Source organism: Cetorhinus maximus, chromosome 11 (assembly GCF_964194155.1).
Source record: "Cetorhinus maximus chromosome 11, sCetMax3.hap1.1, whole genome shotgun sequence".
Classification (NCBI taxonomy): domain Eukaryota; kingdom Metazoa; phylum Chordata; class Chondrichthyes; order Lamniformes; family Cetorhinidae; genus Cetorhinus; species Cetorhinus maximus.
In genome coordinates this window covers 11,591,143-11,606,661 of record NC_135889.1, presented here as the reverse complement: position 1 = coordinate 11,606,661, position 15,519 = coordinate 11,591,143, and the positions used below count along the sequence as shown (strand labels likewise).

Here is a 15,519-nt window from a genome sequence, read left to right as displayed (position 1 = left end):
CGAGATCAAATAACAATAGTACGGTACAAATGAAAATGTGCCAGCTGTGTCTCGGGGGCAACGCCTCAGAGCCTAGAGGTTGTGGGTTCAAGTCCCGCACCAGAGACATTTTCTATTCTTTGCTGGGATGTGCGCGTCATTGGCAAGGCCAGCATTTGTTGCCCGTCCCTAATTGCCCCTTGAACTGGGTGGCTTGCCTGGCCATTTCAGAGGGCAGTTAAGAGTCAACCACCATCGAGCGCAGAATCCAGGCTGACACTTCCAGTGCAGCACTGAGGGAGGCGAAGTTAAATCGGGGCCCCGTCTGCTCTCTCAGGTGGATGTAAAAGATCCCGTGGCGCTATTTCGAAAAAGGGTTGGGAGAGCTTCCCCCTGCGATTGGGCCAACTAAGCGTCATCACAAACACAGATTGCCTGGCTCTCTGTGGGATCTTGCTGTGCACAATTTGGCTGATGCGTTCCCTGCACCACAACAATGACCGCACTTCAAATGTATTTCATTGGCTGTAAAGCGCTGTGGTACATTCTGAAGTTGTGAAAGGTGCTGTACAAGTCTTCCCTGGCATCTAAATGGAACAGACTGGATTATTTATGGCAAGACTCTTGCTATGTCACTTCACTGGCACCACTGTCAAAAGCAAATTCTTAATGCTAGGAGCAGCAGTAACTCTTGCTGAAGCTGCTATTTGTTGACAAGGCCACGGAAGTGGCAGCTTGTGCACAGATCAGCATCCGCAAACTTCATTAACTTGGCAATCAAATTTCGAATCCTAGCCAAAAAGAAAATGATGTAAATCCCAGCCCGAAGTTATTGTGTCAAATTAATTTGAAGCAGTCGGCCACATAGAAGATGATATGATCCCCTATGGGTTCCCTGGTTGTGTGCAGCCAATTATGTTCCTCTCTGAGGGAGTCTGTGATGTGCAGAGTTTGTCTGCTCAGTATGAAGAGAGTCAAGGGAATGAAAACAAGTCTGAGCAGTCTGCATGATGAAACGTCCTAGCCCTTAACTTTGGCTGTGCACCCACCAAGTCTTTCATGATTATTTACCTCTCATACGTAGCACCTTCAGCATGAATTCCCTTCCCTCCCCCACCCCTCTACCTCCCCTATCCTTTTAGAGCAGATATAAAAAATAATTTGGGAATCTTTCCGGGGATGAAGGACTTCAGTTACCGGGGTAGATTGGAGAAACTGGGGCTGCTCTTCTTGGAGAAGAGAAGGTTGAGAGGAGATTCAATTCGACTGAGGCATTCAAAATCATGAGGGGTCTGGACAGAGTCGATAGCGAGAAAATGTCTACATTGGTGGAAGGGTTGAGGACCAGAGGAAACCGATATAAGGTGTTTGGCAAAGGAACCGAGGTGACACGAGGAAAAGCTTTTTTTTTACGGAGTGAGTGGTTAGGATCTGGAATTCGCTGTATTGAGAGGTTTTTAAAAAAATTTATTCATGGAATGTGGGCGTCGCTGGCTGGGCCAGCATTTATTGACCATCCCTAACTGCCCTTGAGAAGGTGGTGGTGAGCTGCCTTCCTGAACCGCTGCAGTCCATGTGGTATAGGTACACCCACAGTGTGGTGGAGGCAGGATCAATTGTGGCTTTCAAAAGGGAATAGGATAAGCACCTTGAAGGGTAAAAGTATGTAGGGTTATGGGGAAAGAGCAGGGGTGCAGATCTGATGGGCCAAATGACCTCCTGTGCTGTAACCATTCTGTGGTTCTTTGATTTGCCCTCTTCCTGGCCAACAGGGCAGGTGGTTGATTAGGCCACTATTCATCTGCCAATGCCACTTGACAGTGAGGCACATGGGAGTGACCCGAGGTAATTTACTCTTGATTTCTCCATTACTGTACCCCCGCTACCACCCCACCAACTTCCATTTTGGGGGATATGTAGGTGTAAACTTCACTGCTGCTGATAACACCAATGGAATCCCACTTGCTGGATGCCTGACTATGGAACTGTTGTGTCAAGTCTGCTGCAGGCCAGAATGAAACGATGGACACAGTGGAAGAGTATCAACAGGTTGGAGATAAAGGGGTTAATACTAACACCACCCTACCCTCACCCGCTGGTCCCCGAGCTTGAGCTGGCTGCCCCACAGTTGGACCACCACTGCTCTACAAGATCCCTGATCTTTCCCTGATAATGAAGTCTTGTGTTAAATTTGGCAGGACCTCCACATTCTTGTTTCCAACCTCCTGCACAGCCACACCCCTTCTTCCTCGCATCCCTATACTATTCAGGGTCCAGGAATCACTCATGGTCCCGTTAATAGCTCTTTTGACTCTGACTCAAAAGATTATGGGTTCAGTTCTACTTCATACACATACTGACACTTCAGTGCAGTATTGAGGGAGTGCAGCACTGTCGGAGGTGCCGTCTTTCAGATCAGTCCTTAAACTGAGGCTCCATCTACCTTCTCAAGTAGACATTGCACTATTTTGAAGAAGGTAAATAGGGATCTGGCAAAGACTTTAAACTAGTTGGGGAGGGATCAACAAGAAATAAAACAAGGTTAAATATAAATGAAGCAAGAAAAGAGCCTGGGACAGGCTAAACTACAGGAGGATATAAATGACCTGGAATAATTAGAGTTATAGGACAGATGTGCGTAAAAGGATGGTTAAAAATAAAATGAGAGCAACTTGTATCAAAGATGAGTTACACCAATGCACACAGTGTCCATAATAAAACCAGGATTGGAGGTATTAATATGTAGTGAGGAACCAGATTTTGCAGGAATTACTGAGACATGGCTGCAAAAACATCAGGACTGGGAATTAAACATTGCAAGATATAATATATTTTAAAAAAATAGAGAGGGTAAAAGGGAGGTGGAGTAGCAACACCTATTAGAGGTAACATAATGACAGAATAAACAAGTAATGTAGCCATCAAAATAGAATCCATTGGCTAATGGTGAGATAAAATAAAGACCAATCATATTAATAGGGGCAGCCTACACACAGTGGAACAGAGGTGGAGGAAGAAAGATGCAAACAAATTAGGGAATGAGTAACAAACATATCATGGGGGATTTTAACTACCCAAAACCAATTGGCCAGGAGAGGTAGGTAAAAAGGATAAGGAACAGAGGTCCTACAATATGTACAGAGCTCCTTTCTAACCCAGTATGTAAGAAGCTACTGGAGCTGGTAATGGAAAATGAACCAGAGCATTTAAGAGAAGTAAAAGCAGGGGAACAGCTAGGCAATAGTGATCTTAGCATAATATGGTTTAAGATGATGATGATGAACGAGGACATAAGTATGACAAGGACCAAGATAATAGATTGGAGGAAAGCTGATTTTGAGGGGCTGAGATTAAAGCTTGGAAAAATAAAATGGATAACAATATTGGCAAACAATGATGCAATCAGCAATCAGCAAACATTTAAAATGGTGTTCAGCAGCGTTCAAGAAAAATATATTCCACTAAAACGGCAAGAACAAACACAACATCAGCGGAACACCATGGGTGAGTAAGGATATAAAGGGAAAATTGAGAATAAAGAAAGGAACAAACATTAAATACATGGATAACAGTATGACAGTGGCGAACATGGAGAGATTAGGAGAAAAATTAAATAAAGACACAGGTGAAGGAAGGTGAAGAGGAACTATGAAATTAAGTTATCAAGGGACATGAAACAAAATGGTAAAAATATTCTTCAGCCTCACAGATAAATTAAGGGAAGTCAGTATGGGACTAGGCCCACTAGCTGCTTGTGTGATCTTGCTGTGCACAACATGGTTGCTGCATTTGCCTACACAGCTGCAGCACTGCAATTGAAAATAATTTGATGTGAAGCTTTCAAGTATTACATAAATGCATGCTTCACTTTTTGCAAGATGCTTCATTTTTGGTATGGCTGCCTTATTTAGCAGACTCCTTGGCTCAAATTTTACTCCTTGGGAGATTTAACTTCCACCAGTTCCTATTTTAGTTCTTCATCTCAGAGTAAAAACATAAAAATCAGTCCAAAAATACATTCTCATCGCACTCCGAGGACTTGCCCCTTTGCTTCTGTCCTGATTATTTTTAGATTGGTAGTGGTGACTGAATATCAAATCTGGCAGTAGTGAGGGAAGTCAGTGATGCTTGAAGAGACACAGCTGCTACTGTCAGTGTCACCTGTTTCCCTGCTCACTGCAATGGCACAGGAATCCTTTTCAAGTGTGAAAATGATGAGGGAGCCATGCCAAGTTGTCACAGTTGGAGCTCAGCATAGTTTTAACCTTGGCTCAGTCGGTAGTGTTCTTGCCTCCAAGTCAGAAGGTCACGCATTTGAATCCCACTCTTGAGACTTGAATACAAAATGTGGTTTGGCACTGTAGTGTTGCGCTGAGGAAAGGTGCCTTCGATGACCTCAGGACTTCCCTAAGTGCTTTACAACCACTAATGTTCCTTTTTTTTCCCCTTGAAGTGGAGGTACTGTTGCAATGCAGTGGCCAATTTGCGCACAGCAAGATCTCACCAGCAGTGTAACAATGACCAATGATGTTGTTTGAGGGACAAATATCAGCCAGGACACTGGGCTGGTCTTCTCCACGCTCCTTTGAACGGTGCCTTGGGTTCTTTTCCATCCACCCGACAGGGCAGACGAGACTTTGACTTAACATATCAGCCGACAGATAGCATCGGCTGATAGTACGGTAGTGGGAGCGTCAGCTTAGATTAGGTGCTCAGGTCTCTGGAGTGGGAGTGGAACCCACAACATCCTGACTCAGAGGCAAGAGTGCTACCAGCTGGGTGACAGCTGGCAGCATCACCAGCCACATTTGCTGCTGCTGGAGCTCTGAATTGTGCCTGGTGGATTCGTGCTCTGCTGCGCAAATAGAGCTAAAAGTGCAACGGCGTGTGACAGCAAGGGACCTGTGTGCAATGTCTGCCTAGCACAGCGTTCCTTTCACTGCGATTTGTAATAGCACCTTTGAGACTTAACTGGCAGTTATATATATATATGTGAGGAATTTTCTCGTGCCCACCCTTAGGACTGCTGATTGAAAATGCTTTCAAACCGCCAACGCTAAGACTATTTTCCTCTATGCGCTGGGTGTTGCCAAACAGGATGTGTTCCCCCATAAATAGGTCGGAGGACTTTGTGTTCAGTACCTTCCCTTTTAGCTCTTATGCTTAGCCACGAAGACATTTCTCCCTCCTTTTCCTGCAGTGTTGGGAATAGCCCCAGATTAAAACACCCAGTACAGGATGTTGGAAGACAAGCTGGGTGAATGTTAATTTACCCTCCGATCGAAAGGGGCGATAATAAAGGCAGAACTTGCATTCCTGTAGCGCCCTTCAGGATTTTTACAGAGTGCTTTACAGCCAATGCAAATGTAGTCTTTGTTTAAATGTAGTAAATGCAGCAATCACTGTGCGCACAGCAAGCTCCCACAAACGGCAATGTGATAATGACCAGATAATCTGTATTATGGTGGTGTTTCTTGAGGGATGAATATTGGCAAGGACACCGGGGAGGGTGGCCGGTGGGAACCTCGCCGCCTTCCTGCCTCCACTCCGATTAAGTCTGTGGGGGGAAAGCTCCCGCCCCGCCGTTAATTGAGGCCCATAAGTGGGCACTTAATACCCACGCAGGGGCTCATCCTGCTGCCGCTTATATTAACCAAGCAGCACGGGCGGGGAGCACGACAAGCAAACCTGTGTGGGTTTACCTGTGGGTTTCTCGGGGGGGTGGGAGGAGAAACCCCTCATTCAAAGGTGCTCAGTGCCTGATCAAGGGACTCATTGGGAAGAGGGGCCCTGCCCTTGCTGCTGACCCCTTCACCCCCTCTCCTGTGATCCCCAACCCTCGACTCTCCTCCTACCATCGCTCACCTGTGGCCTGGGATCCAGCGACAATACTCAGGTAGGTGTAGTACTGGCAGCCACCACTGCCTCATCGGCGGCACTGCTGTTCAATAGAGCTGGCGGCCTGTGATTGGCTGGCTGCTCTGGGTAAGCGGGACCTCTTCCCCCGGGGTCCTTGATCCAGGGAAAGGCCTGCGGCCGGCCTGTCAAGTGCCTGAGTGGAACTAGATGCAGCAGGTCTTCCCTAAATTAGACAACGCGGGAATATCGCTGGCTCTCCACAGCAAAAACAAGACCCCTGTCCCCTTCATTAACTACTGCCCAGGGAGTATACAAGGGTAATGTAGATATAATTTATCTAGATTCCCAAAAGGTAGGGTGACCAGATTTTCAAAATTCAGAAACGGGACACAATGAAAAGCCTTTAGAAGGCAGGCTCAGTGATGATTGATATGTTGGGCAACCAATAGCCCTGTGGGAAGAAGTCATGTGATGACATCTCCCGGAGTATGTCCAGCCAGAGTTGGGAACTCTATGAGGACACCCAATTATTGAAGACACCAGTTACACACCACAGACTTTTGTTTTAATTACGTTTCTGCCGAATCTTCTTTAAAAAAACCCTGAACCAAGGCTTCGATTGTCACAAGATCTCAGAATCCTCTGTCCTTCCTATCTTCACTGCACAAGGCCCAATGGTAAAACCAATCTCTATTTAAAAGCCTCATTTATTTCCATTTGCACACTGGGTTCTAACAATAGCTTCTTATGGCTAAAAACTGGTTTTTAAACCAGCAAACATACCTCAAGTGTGGGAGATTTTACTTGCACTCAAGGCCACAAGCAGGAAAGCACACAATCTTACAGGTTGAATGTGCCATGGCTCAACCTGAACCTGTCTGCCACCTTCCTCAGCGCTGATTGGTGGTTCACAGATGGGTGTCATCAGACTTGTGTGGCTCATCATGTGTGGCTTGTGGTTGGTGGATACCGCTGCCAATCTTCTGTCGTCACCCAGAGGCGTGATTCCCTCCCGACTCCCAGGAGGTCATGGGGTTAATTTATGGGAGGTCATGGGGGTAAATGACCGATAACCCCCAGTAACTCCTATAAATGAATCCCACTCCCTCCAAAATCAGTGTTTCCCGCTGCCGGTCTCCAGCTCTTGCCTGCTGGTCTCCAGCCCTCCCCCGCTGGCCCTCCTCCTCCTCTTACCCACCCTCTCCCTCATTTTACCCCCCTCCCCTTTTACCCTCCAAAGGCTCTGGTGCAGTGAGCAAGCATCACTCGCTCCCAATATCATTCACAGAGAGGGAGAGACTCCCTTCATCTGAAAAATACCCAAAAAATCGATAAAAGCGACAAATCTCATCTGATCATAGACTAATAAATAATATAGATGACTACATTAATGCCTGCGTTTTAAAAACAAGACTACCAATAAATTCCAGCTCAGTTGGTGCAGTATTTTTAAAATTGTTTTCAGACTTGTTTTTTAAAAAAAAGAAACCTCAATATATTTGATTTGTTTTTGGTGGATCTGGAGTCAAGTGACCCACTGGGCGGCTGGAGAAAGACCATTGTCTGTGTGCTATGGCGGAGCGGCTGAGGGTGAGTGAGGGAGTGAGAGGGAGCTTCATGGCATCTCTAGCCCCTAAACTTGAACATCGATACCAACAACGAGAACCACACCCACACGCACTCGGCACCCAAGAGGCAGCTGGGTAGTCCCTCATCGCAGTCTCGTTTGCTTAATGTGCTCCCGCAAGATGAAGGGAACACCACGAGGAAGTACTCTCTCTCTTTCTCTCTCTCTGTCTGTCTATAATTCCCATTTCAAGGGTGCAGCGCAGCATGAGAAGGCTTTTTTTTTGGGAGTTTGCCGACAGGGTATAGAAGGCGAGGCATGGACTAATGGGAAGGGCACTCAGTGGAACGGAAAACACGAACATTTGAGCAACCTGGACAAAACCATTCGGATGTTTAGTGAAAAACCGAGGCTGTCTCGGCAAAACCAGTCCTGGTCGCTATGTTATAGAAAGAATTTAGAGGCAGCGGAAAGGGTGCAAATAAGATACATAAGGACGATACCAGATTTGCGGGGCCATATCAAGAAAAGAAGAACAGGCTGGGTCTCTGTTCTCTTGACAAGAGAAGACTGAACGGTGACCTGATTTGAGAGTTTTAAAATTATGAATGGTTTTGATGGAGTAGACAGAGAGAAAGTGTTTCCAGTTGCAGGGAAGGGCGAACTGGAGGTCATCATTATCAGACAGTCAGTAATAAATCTGAAAAGGTACCCAGACAATGGTGAGCATGTGGAACTTGTTAAGAGGATCCAAGCGGGTTGGTGAAGCTGAAACCTTTTCTTTATTGAAATAGTTGATTGACTTGTTCAGTCTCACAGCTCTCCTCCTACTCAACCCAGTGCCCCAGCAATCCCCTATTTATATGCTCTTTTTATCAATTACCAATAAAATAAGCTAATTAACTAATAAACTAATTGAAAGCCCCTTAAAGGAGCACTGTAACAAAAAGACAAAACTTGATAGAAAACTTATCAAATTAAATTAACATAAAATGTGATGACACACTCCAGCCCCCGTGGTGCCCGCTGGTCGTGGAAGGTATCCCCTATTTATAGGCAATTAATACCCATCACCTGTTTCTCTTAACCTTAACAATGTAATGACATGACATGAACAGAACTCATTACCACAGGGAGTTGGTTGAGGTGAGTGGATGCATTTATGAGGAGGCGAGACAAACATATGTGGGAAATAGAGGGTTGAGCTGATAAGAGTTAGTTGAAGAAGAATGAGAGGAGGCTGCAGATTGCAGTGGTTCAAGAAGGTGGCACGCCACCACCTTCTCAAGAGCAACTGGGGATGGGCAGTAAAAATAAAAACAAAAAGCTACTGCGGATGCTGGAAATCCAAAACAAAAACAGAATTACCTGGAAAAACTCAGCAGGTCTGGCAGCATCGGTGGAGAAGAAAAGAGTTGACGTTTTGAGTCCAACATGACCCTTCGGCAGAACTGAGTATAGTTAGGAGAGGGGTGAAATATAAGCTGGTTTAAGGTGGGGGGCGGGGAGAGAGAAGTTGAGGATGGGGTGGTTGTGGAGATAAGCAAGCAGTGATAGGAGCAGATAATCAAAAGATGTCACAGACAAAAGGATCAAAGAGGTGTTGAAGGTGGTGATATTATCTAAGAAAAGTGCTAATTAAGAATGGATGGCAGGACACTCAAGGTACAGCTCTAGTGGGGGTGGGGTGGAAAGACTAACAAGGTATTAGTTGTAGATTTAAAAATAATGGAAATAGGTGGGAAAAGAAGAATCTATATAAATTATTGAAAAAAAAAGACAAAAGGGAGGGGGAAGAAACGGGGTGGGGATGGGGGGAGGGGGAGTTTAAGATTTAAAGTTGTTGAATTCAATATTCAGCCCGGAAGGCTGTAAAGTGCCTAGTCGGAAGATGAGGTGCTGTTCCTCCAGTTTGCGTTGGAGAAATGCTGGTTTTGCCAGAGACCTCCATATCCCATGAATGGATACACAAAGTGGTGAGCACCAACGCTGGTATGGACTGTTTGAGCTGAATTGTGCTGCATTGTATTTGTAACTCTGTGGACAGTTTTAAACCGGGTGAAGGAACAGGGAGATCCTGGAATTCACATAGACACATTTTTGAAAGTGGCAGGACAATTGAATAAAGCTCTTAGCAAAACATACATGATCCTTGGGTTCGTTTATAAAGGAATAGAGTTACAAAAGGAAGATAGTTATGCTAAACCTTTATAAGTCACTGGCTAGGCCCCAACTGGGCACCACATTTTTAAGAAGGTTATTAAGGTCTTGGAGAGGGCGCGGAAGAGATTTACTCGAATGGTACCAGGGTTGAGGGGCTTCAGTTCTGTGGAGAAGCCGGGATTGTCCCCTTTAGAGTAGAGAAGGTTAAGAAGAGATTTAATAGAGGTGTGAAAAATCATGAATGGTTTTGATAGAGTAGGAAGAAACTGCTGGCAGTGGCAGAAGGATTGATAAGCAGAGGACCTAGGCTTAAGATAATTGGAAAATGAACCAGTGGAGAGGTGAGGACACATTTTCTTTTTACATAGTACACTGTGATGCATTACCTGGGAGGTGGGTGGAAGCAGACTGAATAATAATTTTCAAAAGAGACATGGTTAAGTACTCAAAAGGGAAAATAACTACACTGCTATGAGGAAAGAGCAGGGTAGTGGGTCTGATATTATATAGCTCTACCAAAGAGCCAGTATAGGCATGATGGATTGAATGGCCTCCTTCTTTGCTATGTAATTTAAATGATCACAAAGGTATTTTGAAAAGCACTTCATTGGCTGCAAAATGCTTTGGGACATTCTGAGGTTATTAAAGGTACAATATGAATGCAAGTTCTTCCTTATCCCAATATCAATTCAAAATTAACCTTTACACTCGTATTTTTAACTTTTCCAAACAGCCTTGTCCACTGTAATGAAGTCAGGCTGAATGGTGGGGTGTTATGGAGCAGTTAGGACCCTAGGGTGCCATCCGTAGTGCTGAGAGAGATGACTCGTTCTCCGATTTCTGTGCCAACTAACTTGTGTTTTCCTTCTCCACCCCACAGTAACCTGCTGTCCTCCAAGTATAAAGAAATACATTATGAGAAACAAAAGACATTCTTCTCCAAGGTAAGCCCCTGACTTTATTTCTTTTGTTTTGCGGGTAGGAAGGGCTCTATTAAACAGGCGGTGATGTGGCACCCACATCAGTTAGGGGTGCGATTTCCCCTCTCCCACCTCTCTGCAGCTAGAAGCTAGCATCTGAGCCCAGGGGCACTCCATGGACAAATCTAAGGAATATCGGCCTTCTACCCCTTTAGCCTGTTCTGTCATTCAGTTTGGCCATGGTTGATCTGGGCCTTAGCTCTGTCCACTCACATTGACTCCGTATCCCTTACGATGGGCTGAATGGCCTCCTCCTGTGTTGTAACCAATCTCTGATTCTATAGGGGAGCGAGACTAGCTGAGTTGTTTTCGCAGAAAGCCGGCATGGATGTGATGACCGAATGGCCTCCTTCTGTGGTGTAGCCATTCTATGATTCTACCCAACTCAAATCTGTCAATCTCGGTTTTGAAATTTTCAATTGACCCCCCCCACCGGCCTCAACAGCATTTTGGGGGAGAGAGTCCCAGATTCCCACTGTCCTTTCCGTGAAGAAGTGCTTCCTGTCACCCCCTGAACGACGGAGCTCTAATTTTAAAGTTTATTCCACCTTGTTGTGGAATCCCCCACCAGAGGAAATAGTTTCCCTCCTGAACAGCCTGGCTTGAATGTTAAGACGATGAATCCCTGCTCTGCTGTGGCTCCTCCAGGAGAACATCCAAAGTGTCTTCAAAGTGGGCCAGTGGAGGGGAGGGTTGGGTGAGGTGGGGTGGGGAGGTGCAGGTCCACATATTCGCAGAAGCTTTTCTTTGCTGGCCATCACCCCCCCCCCCCTCCCCCCCCTCCAAAAAATAAAACCCAGGCTTGTTGAAAGTGAAAGTGGTGGCCCTTTAAGAGCTGCTTAATCCTGTCAGGGGCAGCCCAATTGGATTTTTTCCAATTACCCCCAGGGCTAAATTGGGAGTCAGTGGGTTAGGGGTTCAGTGGAGAGAAGGGGGGAGAGAGAGAGAGAGGGAAGGAGGGAGAGAGAGAGAGAGAGAGAGATTGCGTAGGAAGGGGGAGAGGCCTCTGCTGACCATCATAGGGTGGTTAAAATAGCCCCAATGGCACTGTTGAAATGGCTGAGAAATTTAATGAGTCAATCAGTCATGTTGCAATGTTTCGAAGCATGTTTTCCTGAGATGCAGATTGGTTCAACCTTTGCTGCAGAACGACAAATGAAGAGTTAACCAAAAACATAAGATTGACCGTAAAAACAATCAGAAGCTTATGACACCAGAGGTTTCTTGGCAATGTGGTAATTGCGTTGCTCAGTATTAAATCATTTCTTACCAGCAGGTTTTAATTTTTTTTTAATATATTGATTTTCATTTGGTACATTAAGCTGCGAATACAATCCCCCAAAGTACCCAGTTTCGTGTGGCCAAGTAATGAGCCATTAGCGAGATTATAAAACCATCTTGGCATGCATGCAATGGCAGCAGATGGGGAATTGCCGAATGCTAATTCCGCAAAGCATTTAAGTCCGAATCGAGCGTCAGTGCAGAGTGGAGGGAGCTGACTAGCACACCCACAGGGCTCAAAGAGGACAGTCAGCCTGTTGTCACATGTTTAGATATGCTGGCTGATAGAAGATCTTCCCCACTACCCCCTCCCCCACAGAGGTCCACCAGCAACAGCTTGCTTTTATATTGCGCCACTAACATCCTCAGGTGCTCTTGACAAAGCTTGACCCTGAGCTGCATAAGGAGCTATTAGGGCAGGTGACCAGAAGCTTGGTCAGAGACAGGTTTTACCGAGTGTCTTAAAGAATGAGAAAGGGGGAGAGAGAGAGAGAGAGACGGAAGGATTTAGAGAGGGAATTCCAGAGTTTAGGGCTTTGCAGCTGAAAGCCCAGTCAACTGTGGGCTGAAGGAAATTTAAAAAAAAATTCTTTTATGGGATGTGGGTGTTCCTAGCTAGGCCAACATTTATTGCCCATCTGTAATTGCCCTTGAGAAGGTGGTGGTGAGCTGCCTTCTTGAACCTCTGCTCTGCACTGATGCTCGATGCTGACTTATATGCTTTGCGGAATTAACATTCGGCAAATCCACATCTGTTGCAGTTGCACCCATGCCAAGACGGTTTTATAATCTCACTAGTGGCTCATTACTTGGCCACTCGAAACTGGGTACTTTGAGTAGGTCCATTTTGCGTAGGTGCACCCACGGTCCTGTTAGGGAGGGAGTTCCAGGATTCTGACCCAGCGATGGTGAAGGAACGGGGATATATTTCCAACTCAGGATGGCGTGTGGCTTGGAGGGGAACTTGCAAGCGGTGGTGTTCCCAAGCATCCGCTGCCCTTACCTTTCTAGGCGGTAGAGGTCATGGGTTTGGAAGGTGCTGTTGAAGGAGCTTTGGTGAGTTCCTGCAGTGCATCTTGTAGATGGTAAACACTGCTGCTACTGTGGGTTGGCGGTGCGGGGAGTGGATGTTGAAAGTGGTGGATGAGGTGCCAGTCAAGCGGGCTGCTTTGTCCTGGACGGTGTCAAGCTTCTTCAGTGCTGTGGGAGCCGCACTCATCCAGGCAACTAGAGAGTATTCCATCACACTCTTGACTTGTGCCTTGTAGACGCTAGACAGGCTTTGGGGAGTCAGGAGGTGAGTTATTCTCTGCAGAGTTCCCAGCATCTGACCTGCTCTTGCAGCCACACTATTTATATGACTGCTGCAGTCCAGTTTCTGGTCAACAATGGTAACCCCTGGGGAATTTTTGATAGTGGGTTGCAGAATTACAGGAATGCAAAGATCTCGAAGGTTGTAGGACTGGAGAGCAGGTTACAGAGATAGGGTGGGGCGGGTGGGGGGCGGGTGTTGGTTGCAAAACATTGAATGGAACTGAACATAAGGATGAGAGTTTTAACTTTGAGGTGTTACCAGATGTGCGGCTAATGTAAGTTAGGGGGTGATGAGTGAGTAGGATTTGGCACGAGTTAGGATGAAATTTAGATGAGCTGAAGTTCACAGATGCCGGAGGGTGGGAGGCCGACAAGGAGAACATTGAAGTTGTTGAGCCTGCAGTACCAAAGATACAGAAGGAGCACTGAACCCCTTCAGTTGCAGCTGTGCGTTACAGGCAGCGGTATCACAAACATGCTCCTAAGGAACATCAGTAGCCGCTCGTTTAGAAAGCGCAGCAATAGCAGCAGCTGAGGCGTAACCTGTAAGAACTCCCGTTGCCAGGCTAGAGCATAATCAACTGTGCGAGCACCTCATGCAGGAGAAAGTGCTGACTATGTGTGAGGAGGTATGATCAAACACAAAAGAATTCTGCCAAAACTGGCAACCTACCAGTTTGCTGAGATCCGGGCAGGTTGATTTCACGCTGCGTCCTTTCATAGTAAGCGATTAATTAACCTGCGCAAAGAGAGAGAGAGAGAGAGAGAAATTAACCACTTCACAATCCCGCTCCCTCTGGAGACATGACAGGTGGAGTGTCGGTCCAAACCTGGGCTTCGAAATGTCAGGGTGAGCTCACTCATGGTCTGACTTGCCCACACTGCCCCACCGCCATCGTGTCAACTCTTTGCTGTCCCTGTGCTGAGTTTCTTTTTACCTTGACGTCACAAGTTGCAGGACTAGTAACAAAAGCATCAGTGCCATTGCTGTGATCAGTGCCAGCCATAGATCCACGGACTTTCATAATAAGTACAGGCCGTTCAGCCCATTATGCCTGCCCTAGCTCTTTGCTAAAACAGTCTGAAAACTTAGCCCAGTGCCCTCTTTCCCTCTACAGCCCTGTATCTTTCTGTTTGAATATCTGTCCATTCTAGATGGAATGGCCTCTGTCTCTCCTACTCCCTATGACAAAACATTCCACTCCAGCAACTCTCTACGTGAAGACATTGCCCCTAACCCCTCTCCTCACTCTTAGAAGTCTTCCCAATGAAAGTTTTTCATCTCTGCCATTTTAACAGACGTTAACTCAGGCTGACACTCCGAGGGCCCACTGCACTGCCAGAGGGGCCGACTTCCGGATGAATTGTTGAATCGGGGCTCCCAGGCCTGTTTCACCTGGAAGGCGGATGAGCCGCTCCCTGCAGATAGCCCTCGGCCTTTTCCTTTATTCATTGATGGGATGTGGGCATCGCTGGCAAGGCCAACGTTTATTGCCCCCCCTCCTAATTACCCTTCCTGAAAATACAACCGAGTGGCGTGCTGCGCCATTTCAAAGGGCAGTACAGAGTCAGTCGGCCAGGTCGAGTGAGGCCGGGCAGATTTCCCCCTCTCTGAAGGGAACCGGGTGGATTTTTATTACAATCCAACTGTAAGATGGTCACCATTACTGATACACAAGCCTTTCGTTCCAGATTTATTAAGCTGACCGAATTTAAGTTGCCTAGTTACTGTGTTGGGATTTGAACTCGTGTCTGTAGATTATTAGCCCAGGTCCCTGAGTTACTCGTCCAGTAACTAGTCCAGCACTGTGCTACAGTCCCCATGTTAATACTATGTGAGAGAGTTTGATTTTTTTTTTTTGTAAAAATATACTTTATTCATAAAAATCTTCAATCACATTCAAAACCATTTCAAAAACAACATTACAAGGGTACAATCCAGGTTAAACTTTTACAAAATGTATCACCAGGTGCATCAGTACAAACAATATTACAGTCATTTACAGCCTTTCATTTTGATCTGTACAGCCCGAGGGGCTCTAAACAGTTCCCAGTCTCTCGGTGCGCTGTGGTAGAAAGGTCTTAGACAGCGACCCTTCCCCATTGCGCCTTTGCGGCAGCTGCCCCAAGCTTTAGTGCGTCCCTCAGCACGTAGTCCTGGACTTTGGATTGTGCCAGTCCGCAACAATCGGTCGGGGACAAATCTTTGTGCTGGAAGACCAACAAGTTTCGGGCAGACCAAAGCGCGTCTTTCACCGAGTTGATGATCCTCCAGCTGCAGTTGATGTTTGTCTCGGTGTGTGTCCCTGGGAACAGCCCGTAGAGCACAGAGTCCTGTGTCACAGAACTGCTCGGGATGAACCTCGACAGCAACCA

At 46.3% G+C, this 15,519-nt stretch overlaps 1 protein-coding gene across 11 annotated transcripts in view; it reads left to right on the top strand.

The window, feature by feature from the left end:
* Positions 1 to 15,519, top strand: part of LOC144686390 (disintegrin and metalloproteinase domain-containing protein 23-like) — a 198,610-nt gene that overhangs the window by 42,973 nt on the left and 140,118 nt on the right. For all 11 annotated transcript variants that reach the window (XR_013577924.1, XM_078551539.1, XM_078551537.1 and 8 more), the window contains exon 4: positions 10,449 to 10,512. Coding sequence is in view for 10 of the 11 variants with exons in the window: in XM_078551539.1 (XP_078407665.1) it covers positions 10,449 to 10,512 (64 nt within the window). In the remaining variant the exon portion in view is untranslated. The remainder of the gene's footprint in view (positions 1 to 10,448; positions 10,513 to 15,519) is intronic.